The sequence below is a fragment of the Lipotes vexillifer genome, unplaced genomic scaffold (genome assembly GCF_000442215.2).
Source record: "Lipotes vexillifer unplaced genomic scaffold, Lipotes_vexillifer_v1.1 scaffold241, whole genome shotgun sequence".
Classification (NCBI taxonomy): Eukaryota; Metazoa; Chordata; class Mammalia; order Artiodactyla; family Lipotidae; genus Lipotes; species Lipotes vexillifer.
The window spans coordinates 2378642-2405436 of record NW_006784922.1 but is presented as its reverse complement, the minus strand read 5'-3'; the positions used below and the strand labels follow the sequence as shown (position 1 = coordinate 2405436).

General features: G+C 36.4%; 1 protein-coding gene across 1 annotated transcript in view; it reads left to right on the top strand.

The window, feature by feature from the left end:
* Positions 1-26795, top strand: part of BDP1 (BDP1 general transcription factor IIIB subunit) — an 85137-nt gene that overhangs the window by 57514 nt on the left and 828 nt on the right. The window contains exons 28-40 of the mRNA XM_007457116.1: positions 2611-2647; positions 3130-3222; positions 4523-4745; positions 5100-5251; positions 10669-10819; positions 11028-11215; positions 11398-11405; positions 13454-13508; positions 13884-14070; positions 14808-15012; positions 19949-19988; positions 21451-21715; positions 23466-23712. Of these exons, the coding sequence (XP_007457178.1) occupies positions 2611-2647; positions 3130-3222; positions 4523-4745; positions 5100-5251; positions 10669-10819; positions 11028-11215; positions 11398-11405; positions 13454-13508; positions 13884-14070; positions 14808-15012; positions 19949-19988; positions 21451-21715; positions 23466-23712 (1851 nt within the window). The remainder of the gene's footprint in view (positions 1-2610; positions 2648-3129; positions 3223-4522; positions 4746-5099; positions 5252-10668; positions 10820-11027; positions 11216-11397; positions 11406-13453; positions 13509-13883; positions 14071-14807; positions 15013-19948; positions 19989-21450; positions 21716-23465; positions 23713-26795) is intronic.

Genomic DNA, 26795 nt, shown 5'->3' with positions numbered 1-26795 from the left:
TTTCCCTATTGAATGGTCTTTTATTTTTGTCAAAAATTCGTTGGCTGCAGATATGTGGACTCTCAATTCTATTCCATTGATTTATTTGTCTTTATGCTGGTGAGGCTCTATTGATTTGTTGCTTTGTAATAAGTTTCGGAATTAATAAGTGTAAGTCATCCTATTTTATTCTGTTTTTAGGATTGTTTTGGCTATCATGGATCCCTTGCAATTCCATATGAATTTTGAAATCAACTTGTCATTTTCTACAAAGACATCAGCTGAGATTCTGGTTGGGATTGCATTGAATCTGTAGATCAGTTGGGGGAGCAGGTGTTGTCCTCTTAACAATGTTTGAGTCTTTCAGTCAATGAACATGGGATATTTTCCCATTTACTTAGCTTTTCTTTGATTTCTTTCAACAGTGTTTTGTAGTTTTCAGAGTATGAGCTTTGCATTTCCTTAACTTCATTTTCAAGTATATTGTTGTTTTTGATGCTATTGTGAATGGAATTGTTTCCTTAATTTCATTTTTGGTTTGTTTATTGCAAGTTTATAGGAATACGTTTGATTTTTGTATATTGGTCTGGTGTCCTGCAACTTTGCTGGACTCATTTATTAGTTCTAATAGTTTTTCAGTGGATTCCTTAGGATTTTCTACATATAAGATCATGGCATATGTGAATAGAGATAGTTTTACTTCTGTCTTGCTGTATTACTTTTGTAGGGCTGCTGTAACAGAGTACCATGAACTGGGTGGCTTAAAACCACAGAAATTTATTCTGTCATAGTTCTAGGGCTAGAATTCCAAAATCAAGATGCCCCTGGTGATGGGTGCTTTTCTGGTGGCTCTGAGGTAGAAATCATCTTGGGCCTTTCTCTTACCTTCTGGCAGTTGCTGGCATTCCTTGTCATTCGTTGGCTTGTGGCAACACAAGTGCAACCTTTGCCTCTATTGCCACATGGTGTTGTCCCTGTATGCGTGTCTGTGTTTCTTTTCTTATAAGGACACCAGTCTTATTGGATTAAGGCTAACTCTAATCCACTATTACCTCATCTTCACTTGATTATATCTAGGAAGACCCTATTTCCAAATAAGGTCACCTTCACAGTACTGGGGTTAAGACTCCAACATATCTTTCTGTAAGTCATAATTCAGTTTATAACACATTCCAGTCTGGATGTCTTTTATTTCTTTTCTTGCCTAATTACCCTGTCTAGAACTCCAGTACAATGTTGAATAAAAGTAGGGGAAAGCATCCAGTCTTTCATCATTAAGTTTGATGTTAGATGTGGTTTTTTTCATAGATGCCCTTTTTCAAATTGAAAAAGTTCCATTCTGTTCCTAGTTTGTGTGAGTGTTTTATCATGAAAGAGTGCTGGAATTTGTCATATGCTTTTTCTGCATCTCTTGAGATGATCATGTAATTGTCTTTTATTGTATTGATATGATGTATTACATTGATTGAATTTTGGATGTTAAACCAAAAGTTGCATCCCTGGGATAAATTCTGCTTAGTCATGGCATATATATATTTTTTGATATTTATTTATTTTCTTTACTTTTTTGGCTGTGTCACGTCTTCGTTGTGGCACATGGGCTCCAAGGCGTGTGGGCTCCATAGTTTGTGGCATGGGGACTTTCTTGTTGAGGCACGTAAGCCCAGTAGTTGTGGCACTCAGTCTTAGTTGCCCCGCGAAATGTGGGATCTTAGTTTCCCGGCCAGGGATCAAACCCCCGTCCCCTGTGTTGGAAGGTGGATTCTTTACCACTGGACCACCAGGGAAGTCCCCATAGCATATAATTTTTATATGTTGTTGGATTCAGTTTGCTAGTATTTTATTGAGGATTCTTTTGTCCATATTCATAATAGATACTGGCCTATTATTATCTCTGATGAATCTGACACCAGGTTCTTGTGGTATTAGGAGCTGAAAGCCCTCCAAGTGGGGCCTGCAGGGAGAAGGGACCCTGTTTTCCTGGCCGTAGCAGTCTGAGGTGGAGTCTGCCTCACTGAGCTGGAAGGAGGGAGAGAGCAGTCTTAGCTCAAATACCACAGACTTTCACCTTTGTTACTGAATTTTCGACAATTTTATCGAATATATGTGCATCTTACGCCCTTAGGACCATTTCCAGAGGCTTTAAATGGTGGTTCTTTAATAAATTTTACCAGTTTCATTGTGGAGAGGGTCAGCAGAGCTCCTCATGCTGTCATGCTGGACATAGATCCTATAACTTCTTAATTTATTAAAATTCATTTAATTTTTAAGCCACCTAGTAGTGTAAAAAATTTGTGATATTGTTCAGACCTTGGTTTCCATTGAGTCAAAACTAGCAGCAGATGTGACTAAAGTTGAAGGGTTATGAAATTGAAGAAGTAAGAAAGGCAGATGCTTGTTGCATATGATCAGAATTAAAATTTGCATATAATACAAGCAAAAGGTAAAAGAAGGAGCAAGAGATGAAAATATTTGGCTTTTAAATGATTTCTGGTTTTGTTTATGAATAATTATAAATTTCCACTCCATTGTAACCAAAAGCATAGAAAGACCTGTAAAATGTAGTGCTTTGAGATATGGAACATGTGTTTGGGAAAATACCTAAGCTATTACTTTCTTTTCCTCTTTTAGGAAATGACCACAGGTGAACATTCCCAAGCTGAAACAGGTAACTGTTAATAAGGAAACAGCTAAAAATACTTCATTAACACCAACGAACAGAGTGATTTAATAGTGGTGGTAATTAGTAAATGAGTCAGTTTGCTGGAAAATTGAATGAAAGATCCAGCAGTTTGAATATGTTATCTCTAGGAGAAACTTGTGTTCTTGGAATGCTACTTTAGAGAGTGATTAAATGTTTGATAAAGAAGTATTTATTTTCTCTGATTTGCACAGATGTATTTCCTTTGAAGGTATTAAGTTATTTCACGAGAAGGAGGCATTTTCAGTGAGTAAAAGTCAACAGTTGATGCTCTCTTTATAGTATATAAGCTGAATGAAACACTACCCTAGTAAGGGGTTAGTGGTATGGAGGGTTTTGAAACTTGTTACTAGAGGATAAACACCTAAATTAAAATTCTTTTCTAAGCAACCAAACATAAATTTCTCGATTCATTCTTCTATTTTAATGTTGATCTGGTTTTTCACAAGGTACCAACGATGGAAGCACTGAAGCTGCCATAACTTTACTTACAATGGGAGGTCTGGTGTTGCAGTCAGAGATCAGTACAGAACAGAGTGATGGTAAGAATAAAAGATAAGTCCTACCACAAAAAGAAACCTTTAAAATCCAACTTTTAAGAAATATACCCATATTTGAATATTAAGTGAATATCTGCCTTTTACATTTGAAGTTGGCATCACTGTGTTATTTTTCTGGAAAAGGTAATATGTATGCATTGATCCATCCTACTTACTACTTACTTAGCCCTCTAATGGCCTCCATTTCAGTATAGTGCACTGGGTTTATTAAGGATAATTTGTATTTGTAGAATAGTTAATCTAGTGAATCCTCTACCTTTATCATCATAAACATCATTGGTTAACTGAACTCCTTGATCACTGATCTCTTCACACACGTTTCTTTAGCGAAGGAGCTGCTGCTTTAGATAGTCTTCACAATTACATGACAGTCAAATACAGTATGAAGGGGCAATAGTAGTCACTGAGATAATTTAGACTATTCTGTTTGTTTGGACTGAGCCAAAAAATATGTCAACTCAGACTCTTAGTATTTTATTTTCGGCTATGGCCTTTACTATCAAAGTACCTTCTACTTTACATTAAATGAATAATCATGTCACTTATAATCCTGTTAATCATTTTAACTGCTGATGAGTGACCTGCCGTTTGTTTTAAGTGTCAGATTTCTTGGCCCATAACTATATAGTTATCAGGAAAGTCTCTGATTTGTGTTCCCTATAGGGCTCCTTTTTCAATGGCAGAGTATTGCATTATAGCCTGTCACAAATGTCTAGAACGTAAAATACAGGTTTAAAAAAATTATAAATGAAGATAATCCTATCTGGAAATTCATCTGAGGTTATATAGTTACTGAAAGTAACAAAAAGATTTATTTTTAATTATAATAACAAAAGTTTCAGTCTGTAAGAATTATTAAACTTAGCACATGTCAAATCTGTGGCATGAAATATGAGGTCATAAATTTAAACTTGGAGCCAAAAAGAGCAGACTTTAAAAATAACATAGATAGTTTCTCAAATGTGTTTTACCCATTTTATCATTCTGCTAGTCCTCTCCTAATGAATTGAATAAATCTTTAACACATTGTTTACTCAAAAAAAAAAAAATTAGGGAATTCCCTGGCGGTCCAGTGGTTAAGACTCCCCACTTCCACTGAAGGGGGCACAGGTGCAGTCCCTGGTTGGGGAACTAAGATCCTGCATGCCACGTGGTGCGGCCAGAAAAAAAAAATTAAAAATAAAAATAACATAGAATTTTACTGTTGCTGCATGTTGAAGGATTTATTTGGACATCTATTTGTATTTGGTCAATTTTAATTTTCTGTTTTTTTCTGCAATAGGAGTATGTGTACTTCCTGATGTTCATTCAAACGATAAAAGCCATATTCCTTTTTGCCCAGATAATACAAATCTCAAAATTGTTCATGAATGTCAGGAACCTTCTTCACCTATCAGTAGTACATCTCCGTCAGTAGAAGAAAACAAGATTATGTTGGATGAACAAAGTACTAAAGAAGAAATTGGTTTAATGGAAGAAGTAAAGGAAAACTCTATATCATCCAGGTTTATTTTGCTTTATTAAACTATTATTGTTTTTTGAGTTTTACAAAATAAATTAGTGTTCAATTAATAAGTATATATAAACCAACCATCAATTTGGCCAATATCTTTGAGTAACAAATAAATGTAAGGTGGGCAGTGCTAATTTTTCACCCTTTAAAGTAAGGTTTAGCAGATTTTGATTTTAGTTTAATGGTTTGCACATTAAAATTACCACAGTGGGTGCTTTAAGCATTATTGAAACAGTTTTATGTAAATATAGTCCAGTTTTACAGACATGGTCCAGATTCTTACACAGAATCCTGAGAGAATTCTTACACAGTTGATTAATTTCTCTTTCTTCCCATCTCTTTCTAGGACAACTTCAGAAGTGACCAATAATTTGAGAATGAGAAGTAGATTTGCCAAGCCTAAGCCAAATCTTAAGAAAATTTTAGGAACCAGCAGGTTTGGTGCTCATCAGGAAGTTCCCAGTTTGTTTGTAACTAAAGAATTGGAAATTCAAAGAGGTAAACTTTATTGTTCCCTTGAAAGTTACAAAATTACTTTGGCCCAAGAAATTTCATTAGCATTTCAAATGGAATATTCAGTTTTTACAATTATTTTAACTATTAAAAAGTTAAAACATACAGAAAGTAGAATGAGCTATAAAATAAATACCCATAAACCCACCAACTAGTTTCACTAATTATTACCCTTTCACTATATTTACTTGATCAAACTTTCTCTTCATATATATTTTTTTCTGTGTGTTTATACATGAATACTCAAGCAAACATCTCTTAGGCATACATTGCATGTGGGAAAAAATAAGACAGTACCCAAAATTCAAAAATTTTAAAACCTCCTTCTTCCTTGGTTCCCAGCCCCAAACCCATTTCCAGTATCAGTTTTTATTGTAGACTTCTAAAAATGTTTTATACACGTATGCATCTAAATAAGGGTGTGTATATATACACACAAGCACCCATATATATATACATACACACATACATATATATGTATACACATGTATATTCCTTTCAGCAAGAACAAAAATATATGTATACTATATCATATATACTATTCAGCACTTCTTAAAAATACCAATTTTATTGAGATAATTCACATACCATAGAATTCACCCATTTAAAGTGTACAAGTCAGGATTTCCCTGGTGGTCCGGTGGTTAGGACTCCGTGCTTCCACCGCAGGGGCACGGGTTTGATCCCTGGTCAGGGAACTAAGATCCCATAAACTGTACTGAGTGGCCAAAAAAAAAAGTGCACAATTCAATGGTTAGTATATTCAACTTTTGAGTATTATAAATAATGCTGCTAAGAACAGTCATTTATAAGTTTTTGTTTGGACATATATTTTTATTTCTCTTGGGTTTATACCTACAAGTAGAATTGTTGGGTCATGTGGTAATGCTGTGTTTAACCTTTTGAGGAACTGCCAAACTGTTACAAAAGTGGCTGCACCATTTTATATTTTCACCAACCTTTGGTGAGGGTTTCAGTTTCTCTGCATCCTCCCAGACACTTGTTATTATTTGTCTCTTTGAATATAGCTATCCTAGTGGGTGTGAAGTGCTATCTCATTGTGTGTGTGTGTGTGTGTGTTTTAACTGGGGTATAATTGCTGTTAGTTTTTGTTGTACAATGAAGTGAATCAGCTATATGTATAATATATCCCCTCCCTCTTGGACCTCCCTCCCACCCACCCACCCCCATCCCACCCATCTAGGTCACCACAGAGCACCGAGCTGAGCTCCCTGCACTATACAGCAGGTTCCCACTAGCTATCCGTTTTACACATGGTAGCGTATATATGTCAGTCCCAATCTCCCAATTCATCCTACCTCGCCTTGCCCCCCCGCCCATGTCCACACGTCCGTCCATTCTCTACGTCTGCGTCTCTATTCCTGCCCTGCAAATAGGTTCATCAGTACCATTTTTCTAGATTCCATGTATATGCATTAAAATATACAATATTTTTCTCTTTCTGACTTACTTCACTCTGTATGACAGATTCTAGGTCCACCCACATCTCTACAAATGACCCAATTTCGTTCCTTTTTATGGCTGAGTAATATTCCACTGTATATATGTACCACATCTTCTTTATCCATGCATCTGTTCATGGGCATTTATGTTGCTTCCATGTCCTGGCTATTGTAAATAGTGCTGCAATGAACATTGGGGTGCATGTGTCTTTTTGGATTATGGTTTTCTCAGGGTATATGTCCAGTAGTGGGATTGTTGGGTTGTACTGTAGTTCTATTTTTAGTTTTTTAGGGAACCTCCATACTGTTCTTCATAGTGGCTGTATCAATTTACATTCCCACCAACAGAGCAAGAGAGTTCCCTTTTCTCCACACCCTCTCCAGCATTTACTGTTTGTAGATGTTTTGATAATGGCCATTCTGACCGGTGTGAGGTGATACCCCATTGTAGTTTTGATCTGCATTTCTCTAATAATTAGTGATGTTGAGCATTTTTTATGTGCCTCTTGGCCATCTGTATGTCTTCTTTGGAGAAATGCCTATTTAGGTCTTCCGCCCATTTTTTGATTGGGTTGTTTGGGTTTTTTTTGATACTGAGCTTCATGAGCTGTTAGTATATTTTGGAGATTAATCCCTTGTCAGTTGCTTTGCTTGCAAATATTTTCTCCCTTTCAGATGGTTGTCTTTCTGTCTCGTTTATGGTTTCCTTTGCTGTGCAAAAGCCTTTAAGTTTAATTAGGTCCCATTTGTTTATTTTTGTTTTATAGTCATTACTCTAGGAGGTGGGTCAAAAAAGATCTTGCTGTGATTTATGTCAAAGAGTGTTCTTCCTGTGTTTTCCTCTAAGAGTTGTATAGTGTCTGGTTTTACATTTAGGACTTTAATCCATTTTGAGTTTATTTTTGTGTATGGTGTTAGGGAGTATTCTAATTTCATTCTTTTACATGTAGCTGTCCAGTTTTCCCAGCACCACTTATTGAAGAGACTGTCTTTTCTCCATTGTATAGTCTCGCCTACTTTGTCATAGATTAGGTAACCATAGGTGTGTTGGTTCATCTCTGGGCTTTCTATCCTGTACCATTGATCTATATTTCTGTTTTTGTGCCAGTACCATACTGTCTTGATTATTGTAGCTTTGTAGTATAGTCGGAAGTCAGGGAGCCTGTTTCTTCCAGCTCTGTTTTTCTTTTTCAAGATTGCTTTGGCTATTCGGGGTCTTTTGTGTTTCCATATAAATTGTAAAATGTTTTGTTCTAATTCTCTGAAAAATGCCATTGGTAATTTGCTAGGGATTGCATTGAATCTGTAGATTGCTTTGGGTAGTATAGTTATTTTGACAATATTTATTCTTCCAATCCAAGAACATGGTATATCTCTCTGTTTGTGTCATTTTTGATTTCTTTCATCAGTGTCTTACAGTTTTCTGAGTACAGGTCTTTACCTCCTTAGGTAGGCTTATTTCTAGGTATTTTATTCTTTTTGTTGCAGTGGTAAATGGGATTGTTTCCTTAATTTCTCTTTCTGATCTTTTGTTGTTAGTGTATAGGAATGCAAGAGATTTCTGTGCATTAATTTTGTATCCTGCAGCTTTACCACATTCATTGGTTAGGTCTAGTAGTTTTCTGGTGGCATCTTTAGGATTCTCTGTGTATAGTATCATGTCATCTGCAAGCAGTGACAGTTTTACTTCTTCTTTTCCAATTTGTATTCCTTTTATTTCTTTTTCTTCTCTGATTATTGTGGCTAGGACTTCCAAAACTATGTTGAATAATCGTGGCGAGAGTGGACATCCTTGTCTTGGTCCTGATCTTAGAGGAAATGCTTTCAGTTTTTCACCATTGAGAGTGATGTTTGCTGTGGGTTTGTCATATATGGCCTTTATTATGTTGAGGTAGGTTCCCTCTATGCCCACTTTCTGGAGAGTTTTTATCATAAATGGGTGTTGAATTTTGTCAAAAGCTTTTTCTGTATCTCATGAGATGATCATATGGTTTTTATTCTTTAATTTGTTAATATGGTGTATCACATTGATTGATTTGCATATATTGAAGAATCCTTGCATCCCTGGGATAAATCCCTCTTGATCATGGTGTATGATCCTTTTAATGTGTTGTTGGATTCTGTTTGCTAGTATTTTGTTGAGGATTTTTGCATCTATGTTCATCAGTGATATTGGCCTGTAATTTTCTTTTTTTGGGATATCTTTGTCTGGTTTTGGTATCAGGGTGATGGTGGCTTCGTAGAATGAGCTTGGGAGTGTTCCTTCCTGTGCAATTTTTTGGAAGAGTTTGAGAAGGATGGGTGTTAGCTCTTCTCCAAATGTTTGATAGAATTTGCCTGTGAAGCCATGTGGTCCTGGACTTTTGTTTGTTGGAAGATTTTTAATTGAAGTTTCAATTTCATTACTTGTGATTGGTCTATTTATATTTTCTGTTTCTTCCTGGTTCAGTCTTGGAAGGTTGTACCTTTCTAAGAATTTGTCCATTTCTTCCAAGTTGTCCATTTTATTGGCATATAGTTGTTTGTAGTAGTCTCTTATGATCCTTTGTATTTCTATGGTGTCGCATTGTGGTTTTGATTTGCATTTCCCTGTTCACTAATGATGTTGAGTATCTTTTTATGTGCTTATTTGCATATCTTCTTTAGAGAAATGTCTGTGAAGATCTATGCTCATTTTATTTTATTTTATTTTTTAAGATTTTTTTTTGATGTGGATCATTTTTAAAGTCTTTATTGAGGGCTTTCCTGGTGGCGCAGTGGTTGAGAGTCCGCCTGCCGATGCAGGGGACGCGGGTTTGTGCCCTGGTCTGGGAAGATCCCACATGCCACACAGCGGCTGGGCCCGTGAGCCATGGCCACTGAGCCTGTGTGTCTGGAGCCTGTGCTCCGCAACAGGAGAGGCCACAACAGTGAGAGGCCCGCGTACCGCAAAAAAATAAATAAATAAATAAATAGTCTTTATTGAGTTTGTTACAGTATTGCTTCTGTTTTGGTTTTTTTTGTTGCTTTTTTTTTTGGCTGTGAGGCATGTGGGATCTTAGCTCCCCGACCAGGGATCAGACCCGCACTCCCTATGTTGGAAGGCCAAGTCTTAACCACTGAACCACAAGGGAAGTCCCTCTGCTCTTTTTAGAATTGAGTTATTTGTCTTTTTATTATTGAGTTCTTTATATGTTAGTGCTGTTTTTAAAGATTAATATATTGAAAAAAAATCTGTCCGTATGATTGCATAGTGCTCTTCATTTTTTCAATAGCCTCACTATATTTTCCATGTCCCCTCCCTGCCAAGGTCCCAAGGGTACTAGTGGGAGCAGGAAAAGCAGTGTAAGTGGTAGGCTGCCTAGGTTATATTCAACCCCATATGTAGAAGATCTGGATGGTTAGCATCATCTTTTCCTTGTTTTGGGGTTCTTGATCTCTGGGATTTTCTTTTAGCCAACAATTCCTGGGGTTCAATTAGTTAATTCATTACTTTGGCTTGAGCAGTACCCGGAAGGTCTCTCAGTGTGCAGACCCCAGTTACCTCTTTTATACAGATGTCATTTTCTTCTGCTTTTTGACATTATTCATTACAGAACAGCTCCCTCCCCAACACTTCCCACAAGGTGGAACCAGCCAGGCCTCATGTGTACCCACCTCTAAACCTCTTCTGTATGTGGGTTTCTGATTATACTGCTATTACAGTAAAGTAGAGATACAATAGCTGTGGCTGCCAGGAGTGAAATATGTGCAGTGCAGACTCGTTAATTATCTCATTTATGTTAAAAAGTGTAATTGACGCAGACCACCTTTTTGCCATGTGAATAAGCTTGCTTTTTGGATTAAGAGAAGTTTGGAAGAGCCACTATGTAGTGATCTTTGAAAACAGAATATGTTTCTAATATGGAGATTTTGACTTTACTATTTTGGGCTATATTTTAAATGTATTTTTTATTTAAGAACCTGAGAAAAATGCTTCTAAAGGGAGAGAATTAGAAGATAAAATCCTTGAATCAGTTACAACAGCAGAGAGTAAGGAGCAGAGCAAATTGGCATCTGTACACGGTATTGAAGAAACCAGTATTTCACAAGAAGCACGCCTAACTGGAAGGTAAAAGAGGAAAGATATTTTGGGATTTGATTTATATTCTTTGTCAACTATAGGCATAAGCAGTAGCTGTAAGAATTTGTTCAGTTGCATTAAATCTGTCTTAAAAGTTTGAAAACCATTAAATTAGATGAACTTTGACATACCTAGCTCTAAACATAGTTCTGTGATTGTCTCCTTGATTTCAGATACATACTAATCTGTCTTTCAGAGATGAAGATGAAGAAGGGAGGTCTGCAGAGGTTCAGCTGTCTTCAGTTGCTCCTGTTTCGTCTGAGTCAAGGCCCCACACACTTGGTTTGGGTATGGGTCTTGGTGAGAGTTCTGTCGAAGAGCCCCTGGGAAAGGACTCTAACGGAGACAGTATGCTTATACTTCATGTGCCAGAGGTAAAAGAATGTAAAATATAACGGGGTGGCCAGCTGTTTATTCCTTATTTAAAACGTTAAGTTCTAATTTACACACAATAAACTTTACCCTTTTTAGTGTTCAGTTCTACAGATTTTCATAAACATATATAATCATATAACCAATACATGAACAGTTCCATCACTCCCCAACTTTTCCAGGGTCCTTTTTAGTTACTCCTGTCCACCCCCCCACCCCTGACAACCACTGATCTTTTTTCTTTCCCAAGAACAGTTTTATTGCTCCAAAATAGTCCCCAGTGCAGTTTTCTAGTCAACCATTCTCCCACTCTCATGTCTGGCAATCACTGATCTGTTTTCTGTCCCTATAATTTTGCCTTTGCAAGAATGTATTGAATATGTTTTTAGTCTCTGGAACATAGAGATAAAATAACCAATACCTAGCTTTGCTGTAAAAGCTTTGAAAAAGGAAGTGTTTTGTACAGAGAGAACTCTTGCTTCTTAGCCCCTGGATCTGAGAAGTTCATTCTCAGAGCAAGTGTTTATTGAGATGTGTGTGCAGTACTGTGTGAGATACTTGGAACACAACCTTGTGAGGAACAGGTGAGTAAATGAATGGTTAAACTCAGTCTGATAGGTGTTATGAAAGAGAGTTGTGTGAGACTCAGTTGGAGCGGCCCTCAACCCAATCCAGCAAAACTAATCTGGTGGGGGCAGTGGGCGGAGCCCAGGCATTAGCTTTTTTTTTTTTTTTTTTAAAGTTCCCCAGGTTATTCTAATGTGCATCCAGCACTGAGCAAATCCTTGATCTGGAAGAACAAGTATGAATTAGCCAGTTACAGGGAGAGGAACATGTACAAAGAACAAGTGTGAAACAGTATGACATGCTCAGGGACTGTATAAGTAGCCATGAGTGGAATATAAATGAAGAAAGTGCTTAGAGATGAAGTTAGATAGCCTGGGGACAGATCATAAAATGAATTTTTATGGCTTGCTAAGGAGTTTGGGTTACATCCAAAGTTATGGGATTTTCCCCTACCACCCAACTTTTTACTTTTTACTTTTTATTTTGAAATAACTTCAAATTAGAGAAAAGTTGCAAGAATCTTGCATAGAAATCTGTTAACATTTTGCCTCATTTGCGTGCATACCTAGCTCTGAACATTATTTTCTCTCTGTGCTGCTCTCCATCTTGGTAGGTACTTTAAAACAACTAAACCATCTGAAAGTAAGTTGTAGACATGAGTCTTCACCCACAAATACTCCAGCTTGTATCTAAGACCAAGGACGTTCTCTTACAGAAAAATGACAATACTATTGCCAGACTCAATATTACCATACTACCTAGCATTGATTTAATAATAATGTGTAATATATAGTTGCAGTCAAACCTCTTACAATGCATTTAGCTGTCATTTCTTCTTACTTTTTTAATCTAGAGTAGTCCTCTTGCCCTTTTTCCTCTTTTGTGTACTTGACATTTTAGAAGAGTCCAAGTTAGTCTATAATCTGGATTTCTTTTGCTGCTTCCTCATTACTAGATTCAGGTTAAACGTTTTTTTGCAAGAGTACTACATAAGTGATGTTTTGCTCTTCTTTTGCATCATATCAGGGGACACATAATGTTGGTTTGTCCCATTATTGGTGTTTCTGACTGATCACTTGGGTAGAATGGTACCTACCAGTTTTCTCCATTATAATTGCATCTTCTCCACTTAGTAAGTAATTTAGTATGCATTGATGATTCTTGCCTGAGTCAATTACTGACATTGTTGGTTGCAAAATGAAAGTTTTAAGATCTTAAGCAGTAGAGAATTACAATTGGAATTGCATTTTAGAGAAAACAATGTTTACAGTTTTGTGGAAAACAGATTGGAGGGAACCATGCTGGGGGCAAGGAGACCAGTTTGCTTCCATATACGTGTCACCTACTAATGGTACAGTGGCTGCTGTGATGGGGATAGAGAGAAGGTTGAAGTGTTTGTATCTCCCTTTTCTGTTACTTCAAAAATCATTTCATAGCTTACACGTATTTAACAATTTAGTCATAATTCCCTTGTGTATATATATATATGTGTGTTTATTTAAGTGAATCAGAATTTTATTGGTACAACTAAAAGTTTCAAAACACTTGAAAAATTCTGTATATAGGTTAGATAAGTTGTTGACTTTTGAAACAATACCTGTTCACAGTATCACATTGTCAGGAAAACTTTTTAAAACTGAGATTTGGTCAACCTCACTCTTTCATTTTAATTTTTTATGGCAGTGTAGTATTCCAGAAGTCCAACAAGAGAATATGAACAATCCTCAAGACTTAACAGGTATGATAATCTGCTTCAGTAGAGTCTTAGAACCTAATAGTATGTTTTTTACTGCCCATTTAACTATGGAAAAACAAAGCAGTTTTTGTTGGTCTATGATGGCCTTAAAAAAAAAAACAGACTTGAAGTATTTTGTATATAAGTTTTGTTATTCAGAATTATAAATCTTTAAAAAAAAGGAATTGTAAATCTTCTCCATAGTGAATCATCTTTATCCTTTACGAAATTTTTGTTTATTTGTTTCTTGAGGGGTATAATTTAGTTTTTTATTCTTCGGGATAAGTTGTCATGAGACTTTTTAGAAGTGAAATAAATTAATGATTTTCTGTCATTTCATGGTTCAGCTTTTCATTACTAACTTTTAAACTTTGATAATGAATCTAGTTGCTAATGTACATCAAGAAGGTGAGGATGAACAAGCATTCATTTTAACTCTGGTGGAAATCCCAACCAATGCAGTAGAAGAATTTGCTGATACCACTATGCAGTTAATGCCAAACCCTTTACTGCCAGCCCCCATATTGGTCAAATCAGTGAATACAGAAGAAAGGGGGGACATGAGGTAATGAATCAACTAAACTGTTTTTGCTACGGGGAAGGGATGCTTTATGAATTGAATAGTATTGATTGAACAAGCCATTCACAAACATTATTTGTAATTGTCATGGAGATCTTATTTAGTAATTATGTGGTAAATTAGAGAAGAAATTACTGATTTTATATCTGATAAAGATGCCATTTAAATGTATAATATAATACTTTTGTATGAAACTTTGTTGGTATTTTAAATATTTTGAAAGCCAAAAAAATTTAGCAATCTGAATCATAAAGGTTACTTTGTATACATTTATATATTTTTTAAATTCTGAAATAAATATACATTCACAGAAAGTTGCAAAAATAGTACAAAGGATACATTTAAAAATATTTTTGATATTTATTTTAATTCTTTGCTGTAGAATTCTTAAGTTGTATTTTAATAGTCATTGGTTAAGATGCTTAATTGTCTATCAAGTAACATTAGAAATTGAAGCCTTTTATATTAGGAAGAGACATTTTAGACTAAAATTTAACTTTACTGACGAAGAAAACATTATTTTTATGCCTCAGATTTAATTCAATATTATGGAACTTAAGTTGTGAGCTTTTAAGTATGAATGGAGCTCAAAACTAACATTTTTGTGGCCATGGCCATGTATATATTAGTTACTTTGAAGTTTTTTGGCAGTTTTCACTGGAATAGCTCAGGCTTTAACCTCATAAAATAACTAATTTAATGTGTGTGTATTTTCTATGCAGTATCAGTTTTCCAGTAACTTCAGCTGGTCAGGATGACATTTGTTTATCTAATTCTGGAAGAGATGATTCTGAAAAGCCTCCTGCTAATTTGGATCTTGTATCTAGGAAGAGATTTCACTGTAGGCTTGACGAAAGTGACCATGTTCCTCCTGCCAAAAAAAGTTCACTCACTTTAAGAGATGATTGTCAAAAATATACCTCTGAGGTAAGATGGAATCATTAAGCAAGTAAGACGGCCATATTTCAACGGATCTATTTTTCTGTTTCCTTTAGACTCTTTATATAAAGATAGCTCTAGGGGCTTCCCTGGTGGCGTAGTGGTTGAGAGTCTGCCTGCTGATGCAGGGGAAACGGGTTTGTGTCCTGGTCTGGGAAGATCCCACATGCCGCCGAGTGGCTGGACCCGTGAGCCATGGCCGCTGAGCCTGCACGTCTGGAGCCTGTGCTCCACAACGGGAGAGGCCACAACAGTGAGAGGCCCGCATACCGCAAAAAAAAAAAAAAAAAGATAGCTCTGATACTTTTTACCATAAATAATCCAGATAAAACCAGTTTTGGATTTTTACTTTCAACCAGTTCTAGGTGAAAATTGATGGATATTAATCAGAAAACCCATTCCCAGCTCAGTGTCATTGACTAAAAATTAAGCTGAAAGCATCATACAGATGTGGATCTTGGCTGTACCACTTAACAGCTGTGGGATCTTAGGCAAGATTCTTCACTTCTTTGAATGAGTTCCCTACTGTGTAAAATGGTAATAGTGATATCATCACTACCATTATCATAATGCTTAAAGCTTCCCATTGCTCTTAGGAATAAAACCAGAACCTCTAAGGCACTGTTTTTGTTTGGCTGTTTTCTGTGTCTAATCTCATCTTGTGCTGGTCTCTGCCTTGCTAGCCATATTGACCATCTTTCAGTTTCTCAAATGCGCCGTACTCATGTCCCAGGCTTTTCTTTTGCTGTCTCTTCATTTATGAAACACTGCCTTGCAAAACACAGACTTCTTTAGCTCAATCATCACTACCTCAGGGTTGCCTGACAATACAGTGCAGATTCAGTTACCAGCCACTGTGTTGTAAGTTTCTTAAGCACCCTCTTGTTTTTGTTTCTGGTAATATCATAAGTTACTACACTATAGAACAACACTATGGAAAAATAAGAATCTATATTCTCAAAGGGACAGTTGAAGACCAATAGTCCTTAGATGATAGTAGACAACAGAGGCGGTGTATTCTGCCATATCTGATAGGTTAAAAAATGGTATCCTGGAATAGTTTTTAATATCTCTTATTATGAGTAAGGTTGAACATCTTTTCATATGCTTAAGAACCAGTTGTATTTCCTTTTCTTTGACATGACTCTATACTCTTTACCCATTTTTCAATTGGGTTTGTTGATCTTTGTCTTGTAGATTTGGAGGAACTCTCTGTTTTGTATGTATGTGATATGAGTTGCAAATTTTTTTTTCTCAGATTGTTGTCTTTTAATTCTACTTTTTGTGATTTTCTCATGCAGACTTTTTTTGCTAAACTTTTTAATGTGAAAGTTTTCAAACATTTAAGAAGGTAGACTGGCAAGTATAATGTATCCCTATGTATCAGTCATCCTGTTTCAACATTTTGTCAGCATTGCATGCAGACATTGTTTCATTTTATTTTAAAAGTATATTTAATGACATGGAAAAAAGATCAGAGTACATCACTATATGCAAAACTAGGTCACCAGTTTAAAATAGGCCATTTAGGGCCTCCCTGGTGGTGCAGTGGTTGAGAGTCCGCCTGCCAATGCAGGGGATACGGGTTCGTGCCCCGGTCCGGGAGGATCCCACATGCCGCGGAGCGGCTGGGCCCGTGAGCCATGGCCGCTGAGCTTGTGTGTCCGGCAACGGGAAAGGCCATGACAGTGAGAGGCCCACATATCGAAAAAAAAAAAAAAAAAAAAAAAAAAAAAAGGCCATTTAAAAAATGATGGATATACATTGGTGTGACTAAATATATAAGAAAAGTATGTATAGTGTCTCTTGGGCCTGTTTGTGGCTTTTATTTTCTAAACTGTTTTCAGCATTTTAACGATAAAAAATTGCTTATAAATAGCCGAAGTTATAATTTTAAATTCTAGAATGTATATACACTGTACTCATATAGACATGCAAATACTTTTTATTTTTCTGTAATCAGATATATCAGTCTTTTGGGGAATTCCCTGGCATTCCAGTGGTTAGGACTAGGGTGCTCTCACTGCTGGGACCTGGGTTCGATCCCTAGTAGGGGAACTAAGATCTCACAAGCCATACAGCATGGCCAAAAAAAAAAATTTTTTTTCTTAGTCTTTTTTTAAAAAAATTAATGTATTTACTTATTTATTTTTGGCTGCGTTGGGTCTTCATTGCTGTGCGTGGGCTTTTTCTAGTTGCAGTGAGTGGGGGCTACTCCTCCTTGTGGTGCACGGGCCTCTCATTGCGGTGGCCTCTCCTGCTGCGGAGCACGGGCTGTAGGCACACGGGCTTCAGCAGTTGTGGCACGTGGGCTCAGTAGTTGTGGCGCACGGGCTTAGTTGCTCCGCGGCATGTGGGATCTTCCTGGACCAGGGCTCGAACCCGTGTCCCCTGCATTGGCAGGCGGATTCTTAACCACTGTGCCACCAGGGAAGTCCCTATTAGTCTTTTTATGTATAGCTTATGGAGTGTGTTATACACTGAAGTTCTACCTTGAATTTAATATAAATTCTTTTAATTAATATTATTGATTTGTATAGAATTTATTCTGGTTTTAAGAACAGTGGAACCAACTTAATTTTCACTAGATGCCTATCCATTTGTCCCAGCACCATTTATTGAATAATTCATCTTTTGTCCACTGATTTAAAATTCTACTTTTGGGGACTTCCCTGGCAGTCCAGTGGTTAAGGCTCTGAGCTTCCACCACAGGGGGCAAGGGTTCAATGCCTGGTCAGGGAACTAAGATCCTGCATGCTGCACGGTGTGGGCAAAAAATAAAATAAAGGTGTACTTTTTTAAAAAAAAAATGAAATTCCACTTTTGTCAGATATTAAATTCCCATACATATTTGGGCATATTCCTGAACTTTCCTTTCTTCTTCATTGATTTACCTATTTGTTCTGGGGCCAGTATCACACTGTTTTAATTATTGTAGCTTTTAAGTGCTTTACTATCTTAAAAAAGGATAGTCTGGGGGCTTCCCTTGTGGCGCAGTGGTTAAGAATCCGCCTGCCAATGCAGGGGACACGGGTTCGAGCCCTGGTCCAGGAAGATCCCACATGCCGCGGAGCAGCTGAGCCTGTGCACCACAACTACTGTGCCTGCGTTCTGGAGCCCGCAAGCCACAACTACTGCAGCCCTTGTGCCTAGAGCCCGTGCTCCGCAACAAGAGTAGCCCCCACTCTCCACAACTAGCGAAAGCCCGCGCGCAGCAATGAAGACCCAACGCATCCAAAAATAAATTAATTTTAAAAAAAAGAAAAGGGATAGTCTGTCCCTCTCCCCATCCCCCAGTACAATTTTCTTCTTTTTCCAAGTTTTTCCTAGTCGCTTATGTTTTTTCTTTTTTCTTGGCTGTGTTGGGTCTTCGTTGCCGCGCACAGACAGTCTCTAGTTGCATTGAGCGGGGTTTACTCTTCATTGCGGTGCACGGGCTTCTCATTGCAGTGGCTTCTCTTGTTGTGGTGCACGGGCTCTAGGCGCGCAGGCTTCAGTAACTGGCTCGCAGGCTCTAGAGCGCAGGCTCAGTAGTTGTGGCACATGGGCTTAGTTGCTCAGCAACATGTGGGATCTTCCTGGACCAGGGCTAGAACCTGTGTCCCCTGCATTGGCAGGCAGATTCTTAATCACTGTGCCACCAGGGAAGTCTGCTTATATGTTTTAAAGTTTATATTAATTTCAGAATTAGCTTATTCAGAGCTTAAAAAAAAAACCCTATTGGTACTTGTGTTAGGATCATACTAAGTTGACAGATGAACATAGAGAAAATTGACATCATAAATGTGAGGTTGAATCTTCCTGTACAGAAACACAGTGTGTCTTTCCAATTGTTTAAGACTTCTTATGTGTCTGTCTCTCAGGGGTATTTTAAGTTCTTCTTCATATAAATCTGGTACATTTCTTATTGGATTATATCTAAGACTTTTATCTTTTTTGTTGCTATTATCATTGAGTTCTTTTTAATCTAGAGAGCTTTACTGAATTACCCTCATTGTGTGTAGTAATTTTTCAGTTGGTTCTCTTGAATTTTCTTAGTAAACAGTCATATCATCTGCAAATATAATTTTAATTCTTCTCTTCTACTTTTTACACCTTTAATTTCTTTCTTTTCTAATTATATTGGCTAATATAACTTTAAAAAATCAGAAAATAGTCCTGATAGTGGACAACTTTTTCTTATTCCTGACTTTAATGGGAATACTTCTAGTGTTTATGAAGTGGGATGCTGCCTTTTGGATTGCAATAGTTGTATTTTACGGTGCTAAGAAAATGCCTGTCCAATTTTACATTTTTTTTAAAGAATGATATTATTGGACACTTTTCCTGCAAATAGAGAGACGATATTATTTTTCTCCTCAGATCTGTTGATTTTTATTAATATGTTTTATAATATTAAATCATCTTTGTATTCCTGAGACAAACTGTTTTGTTTTTTTTTTGCCTGTGCCTCCAAGCTTGTGGGATCTTAGTTCCCTGACCAGGGATTGAACCCGCGCCCTCAACAGTGAAAATGTGGAGTCCTAACCACTGGACCGCCAGGGAATTCCCAAACAAACTCTATTTGATCGTGATGTTTTAGTCTTTTGATGTGCTGCTAAATTATGCTTGTCATATTTCATTTGATATTTTTGCACTGATTTGAGACTGGTTAGTTGGTATCAATATGATGCTTGATTTATAAAAGGCATTTGGAAGCTTTCCCTCTTCTGCTATGCTGTGGAATAATTTAAATAGTTGCAGTGTCTTTTTCATAAATGTTTGGTAGAATTCCCATAAAACATGTCTGACCCTAGCTTTCTGGGAAATACAGGTTTTCTTTACTTAAAAAAGAAAAAAGGAAATAAAATAAAGAAAGAAGAAAATAAAATTAATTTTATTTGACATAGATTTCTAATTTTTTTTGTAAATTTTCTTAAAACAGGTGTGTTCAAAGGAATTAATAAATGTTTTGGAGAAAACAGGTGAGTAAAATAAATTTTAATGTGATTGCATTTTGCTAAGTACCCCTGATTATTTTTGATATATCTTGTTTAAATTTGGGATTGAAGCAGAATCTTGCTCATTTTTCTCTAAGAATCATGCCTTTATTATTAGAAGTTTTTCTTCCCTTCTGAGATCTTAGATTTGGCACTTTGGTGGCCATGAAAAGCTACTTTCATCCTGTATTTAATAGAAAATCATATGCCTCCAGGATTTCCTGTAAAAGCTCAACAACTACATTTAAGGAATTAGAAAGCTGGGTATTAAGGAGTTTTTATAGGTCCTTAGCTTTATCCTTTTTTGTTTTTAATTAATTTTTATTGGAGTATAGTTGATTTACAATGTTGTGTTAGTTTCTGCTGTACGGCAAAGTGAATCAGTTATATATGTATAAGTGATACATATGCATATGTATAACTCCACTCTTTTTAAGATTTTATTCCCATATAGGTCATTACAGAGTATTGAGTAGAGCTCCCTGTGCTATGCAGTAGATTCTTATTAGTTATCTATTTTATATATAGTAGTGTGTATATGTCAATCCCAATCTCCCAATTTATCCCTCTCCCTACCCCCCGCCCTTTCCTCCTTGGTAACCATAAGTTTGTTTTCTATATCTGTGACTTTATTTCTGTTTTGTAAATAGGTTCATTTGTACCATTTTTTTAGATTCCACATGTAAGCGATATCGTGTGATATTTGTCTTTCTCTGTCTGACTTAACTTCACTCAGTATGACAATCTCTAGGTCCATCCATGTTGCTGCAAATGGCATTTTTCGTTCTTTCTTATGGCTGAGTAATATTTCATTGTATATATGTACCACATCTTCTTTATCCATTCCTCTGTTGGATATTGAGGTTGCTTCCGTGTCACGGCTACTGTAAATAGTGCTGCAATGAACATTGGAGTACATGTATCTTTTTGAATTATTGTTTTCTCCAGTTATGTGCCCAGGATTAGTATTGCTGGATCATATGGTAGCTCTGTTTTTAGTTTTTTTAAGGAACCTCCATACTGTTCTCCATAGTGGCTGTGCCAATTTATATTCTCACCAACAGTGCAGGAGGGTTCCCTTTTCTCCACACCCTCTCCAGCATTTATTGACTGTAGATTTTGTGATGATGGCCATTCTGACCTTAGCTTTACCCTTAATTAGAAAGTGATCACTTTTTTATTTTGCTAGTTCAAGAAATATTTATGGAGAATGCTTTTCTAAGTCAAGATATATTGATAAGACTATTTTACATCTGAAGGTAGAAGCTGTTACCATAGCTTTTACCCATTAGAATATTCCTAATAGTCCACTCATTTTTAATTTAGCTTACTCTTATTAGGGTAGGTTCATAATAGAATATCATGGGTTTTCTTCTTCAAATATTGCAATTTAATTGGATGTATTAATTTCAATATGTGTGCTTATCATTTATTTTCTTTTTTGAAGGAGAGTCTTACAAGGGACAAGCTATCTTCCCTACCTCAGGAAACACACATACAATCCCAGAACCTCAGAAAGAGCAACTTGAACCAACTTTTCAGAGTATCAGATCTAAACCTCTTGATAAAATAACAGGTACACAAGAAGAGAATACATCTCAGTTACCTCAGGATGAGATAGGGGTGTCTGATAAGGAAAAAAGAACTTGTGCTGCTTCTAAGTCTGAACAAATGGATAGCATCACATCGTCTTCAAAAACCCCACTATCCAGGTATCATGGGAAAATCTTTAATAAATGTTTCTCTCTCTCCATTTTTCTGTCTCAGTGGATAAATATAACCTATATGGAACAGGTGTAACATGTATAACGACTAAGTCCAGTACTAAGGATGGTGTTTTGTAATCATACCCCTCTGTCAGAAATGTAAAGGGAAGGGATGTCACCAGAGGAAATACAGTAAGGTCAGACACTTTTGGAGGACATTGCCTATGACTAGAGCTTAACTTTAAGTGCTGAAACTTTGATTTTAGATAGAAAATCTTTAGAATTTAGTATTGCATACTTTCTTTTCCAGTTTGTTCATGGTTATTATTTTAACAATTATTTATTCTACCATACAGTAGCTGCCAGTGCAGATGTAGATGGTCTGAGACATAGGGCTAACATCAGAAGTAACTCTGTAGGTTGTTTTATTGAAGTCCCAAGTACTGTGTGCGTTTTTCTCTCTTGTGGCATACCAGAGAGATAAACCCTGGCTTTCTCCCTATAACACTAAGTGTGGAATTTAAGCCCAAAGCCAGCCTCTCCCACATTATTTCCTCATACTCTAGAAGTGAGTCTTCTGGGTTATGGATAACTATTGTCTTGTTGGCAGCATTTAAATCATTAACGTGGAGTTGGTGAGTTGGAGAGGGAGGACATGTACTAGTCTTCACTAAAGGAAAGTGGGGGAAAGGACATGTATAACTTGAAAAGGCATATTTAACGAACCTGTGTTTTTGTTATATAAACTACATCTTTTCTGGCGTAGAGATGTGCTGAAAATAGAATGAGGGTAGCATCATGGGGGTTTGGGTTAAAACAGTTGAGAAGCAGTATTCTAGAACAAGGGTCAGCAAATTTTGGGGGCAAAAGATCACGTAGTACATATTTTAGGCTTTGTGGGCCATATATCTCTGTTGCAACTACTCAGCTACTCAACAGATATGTAATCACATCTTTTTACATATATGGTTACATATTACATATGTGGTATGTATATATATAATATACCACATATGTAATATGTAACCATATATGTAAACAGATGAGCATGCTGTGTTCCAGTAAACTTATTTGTAGAATCAGGTGGTGGACTTCACTTGGCCTGTGGATCGTAGCTTGCTGACCCCTGCTCTAGAGCCCTTCTACTCAAAGTGTGGTCCTGGCACCAGCAACAGGGACATCATTTGAGAACTCAGTAGAAATACAGGACTTAGGCCCCACTTCCCCACCAACTCAGTCAGAATCTTCATTTTGATAAAGGTCCCCACGTGATTTGTATGCCTTTCAGGCTTGAGAAGTACTGCTCTAGAGTAAGCTTTGACCTTTGTCACAAATACACGTCATGGCAGAGTGATATCAGTACTTAGTGTATCAGTGTTTAGTAGGTGTGCCACTCCTGTGGTATCATACGTGCCATTTTAGCATTCATGGAAAGAAGTTGGCATTAAGAGTGTGTCTTCCTGGGACTTCCCTAGTGGCCCAGTGGTTAAGACTGTGTGCTTCCAATGCAGGGGGCATGGGTTTGATCCCTGGTCGGGGAACTAAGATCCCACATGCTGGGCGGCATGGCCAAAAAAAAAAAAAAAAAAGTTTAACTATACAGATATAGATGTCCTATAGAACTTGACACATTCCTCCTTTCAGCTTCTTTGCTGCAATATCCTGCCTATGAATAATTTAGTGAATAAATATTTAAAAAAAAAAAAGAATGTATCTTCCTGGATATTGTTGAATATCTTTACATTTGCATTTCTAGACCTGGCAGAAGACCCCTGGGATTTTTGTCTTTAATATGTTCAAAGAATAGTTTGGAGTCTGATGAACCTACTCAGGTTCGTAGCAAGAAACGCCTGAAACCTCTTATACCTGTATCAAGACAGAATCTGAAAAGATCTAATCCGCTCAATACAAGCCAGAAAAAAACTCAAGAGTCCTCTGATCTTCCATCTCCAAGTGTTGTTGTTAATACTCAACCTAAAAATATTGATAGTTCAGCAACTCAGGTATGTGATAACTACTCTTTGTTTATTTGTATAGAATGGGTTGGATATCAGAATCAACTTGGAAAAACATGGCAATTGTTATTTTCATCTGAATATCAGAAATTATTGCAGAGCAACTCCACTCCATCTCCTCCCTATCCTACCCCACTGTACTGGAAGAAGATAAGGTGTTGAATTAGAAAGTTACAGCTAGTTTAATATAGAGCCATTGAACTAACCATAAATGGACACTTAATTGCCATTCCTTTACTGCAGAGACCCTTCTGACCTGTGGAAGCAAAACAAAGCAGTGCTTGCATTTTATTTCCTTTGGGACAAATGTCATGACACCTACAAAAATTCAAGGAACAGTAAAATTAGAATTCGTTTGCATGTTTCATTTCTGTGTACTCTGAAGCTGTAATAGCAAGTACTGGGGCAGAAAATTTTGTGAACTTGTATCAAAGACTTTGGAAGAACATTGGGGTGACTTCAGATCTCAACAAAGAAAAGGCGGGTGACCATCTGTTGGATAGCATGAGCCTCAAAGGAAGGAGTCCTTTTGTAAAGAACATTTTTAACGTTTTAAAAATATTTTAAATTATTTCCTACAACTATATTCTGAAACCAGGATTTTATGAGTCTTTATTATTATTGCCAAATTACTTTGGAGAATAGTTGTAATTACCAGCAGTGTAACAGTGCCGGTTTAATCACATTCTTGCCAGCCTGAGATATTACTCTTCAAAATACATTTGTTTTTCTTATTTAATATAATGGTGGTGGGGGGGGTGGAAATGTCATTTCATTTTTAAAATTTGCATTTCTTCAGTTATTAGTGAGTTTTGTTCTTTCCCATATATTTACTAGATTTTCTGATTTTTTTCTTTTTTTCTTTTTTCTTCCTATCTTCTGCTGATTTATAGGTTTGGGGATCTTAGTAGTTTTCTTACCAATTTGTATGAGATCCTTATGTATGTAAATAAGCCACGTGCCTTTTAGCTCTTTACTGCAAGTATTTTTTCCAAGTTTATTTACTTTTTTAAATTTGGGGGAATTTTTGTTATACATAACTTTTAAATGTTTAGTCAAATCCATTACTTGTTTGTTTGCAATTTGTTAAATTGCTTTTATGATGAAAAGTTTTTCTCCAGAGGTATAAAATTTTAAAGCTTTAACTCTGTTCATGGTTATTGACTTTGGTATGTAGTGTGAGGGAAGAATTTAAATTAAATGTTATCCTCAAATTGCTACTTTAGTTTTTTGAGTAAGCAATATATTCCACGTCTTAAAATTCATAACCTACAAAAGAGAGTTTATAGGAAAAAGTTTCCCACATCTGTCCTTTAGCTTCCTAGTTCCTCCTTTCCACAGGTATATGGTATTATCAGATTTTGGTTTACTTTTCCAGAGACATTTTAATATACACAAATATAAACATTTTTCTTCTTTTTTACATAAATAATAATGTATCAGTCTCTGCTTTGCTTTTTTCACCTAATAGTATGTCTTGGAGACCTTGCAAAACAGTAGATAAAGGGCTTCCTCCTCTCTCTTGCTCTCTTTAAAAAATTTAAATTATTAACTTCTTATTTTGAGATAACTGTAGTTTCACATGCAGTTGTAAACAACTATACAGAGAGATCCCATATACCCTTTACCCAGTTTTCCCCAGTGGTAACATCTTAAAAAACTCTCCTATAATATCACAACCACTATATTGCATTGCTGCAGTCAACATACAGAACAGTTCCATCACCACAGAGATCCTTTGTGTTGCCCTTTTATAGACACACCTACTTCCCTCCCGCTCCCTACTCTCTCTTTATCTTCTGGCAAGCTGGTTGCCATTAAATTCGTCATTGCAAGAATGTTATATGAATGGAATCATATATTTGGGATTGGCGTCCTTTCACTCAACGGTAGTTCCCTAGAGAGTCGTCCAGATGATTTTATGTATCAAATAGTTTGTTCCTTTTTATTTCTGAATAGTATTCCATAGTATGGATGTACCGGTTTTGTTTATTCATTTACCCACCAAAGGACATCTAGTGCTTGCTTTTATGAATAAATCTGTGAACTTTTGTACACAGCTTTTTGCATGGACATAAATTTTCCTATTTTCAGGACTAAGTGCCCTCATTATTTTTAATGACTACATAATATTCCATTGTTTGGATGTACCATAGAGTGATACTGGCCTCCCACTGATAGGCATTTAGGTTATCCTACTTACTACAAGTAATGTGGTAACAGCTAACTTATAAATGGATGATTTTTCACATTTATAGGTTAAATTCCTGGAAATAGAATTGCTGTTCTAATGGAATGATTTTTCTTTTGCCAGACACTGCCTGATTGTCCTGCATAGGAATTATAGAAGTTTCTGTTCTTATCAGCAGTATATGAGAGGGCCTTTTTCCTTACATTAGCGTATTATCAATGTTCATTTTTGACATTCTTCATAGACTTAATGAACACATATGTCTGTGATACAGGTTGTAAATTTTTTTCCCTCTATGGCATTTATCTTTTGATTTTGTGTATGGTGGTTTGTGCCATGCAGACATTTTTTATTTTTACATATGTGAATTTATCAATCTTTTAAGGCTTCTGGCTTTCATGTCATTGCTTCACACTCTCTCTCCCCAACTCTAGGATTATAAAAATATTTTCCCATGGTATTTTATAGTAGATTTTTTAAAAATGTTTTTACATTTAAGTTTATTGATTCATCTAGAATTTATTATATATTGGTGAAGTATAGGTCTGACTTTTCCTTTATGTGAGATAGTTATATAGTTGTCCAACATTATTTATTGGATCATCCAACTTTTCTCAAATTTTTTTGGAAATATCACTTTTATCAGATACTAAATTTCCATCCATATGTGTTAGGGATATTTCTAGTCTTCTATTCCATTGATATGTATGTCTGTTCCTTTGTCAATACCATGCTGTCTTCATTTTTTCTAGATTTATAAGTATGCTAATTTTTTTTTTTTTTTTCGGTACGCGGGCCTCTCACTGTTGTGGCCTCTCCCGTTGCGGAGCACAGGCTCCGGACGCGCAGGCTCAGCGGCCATGGCTCACGGGCCCAGCCG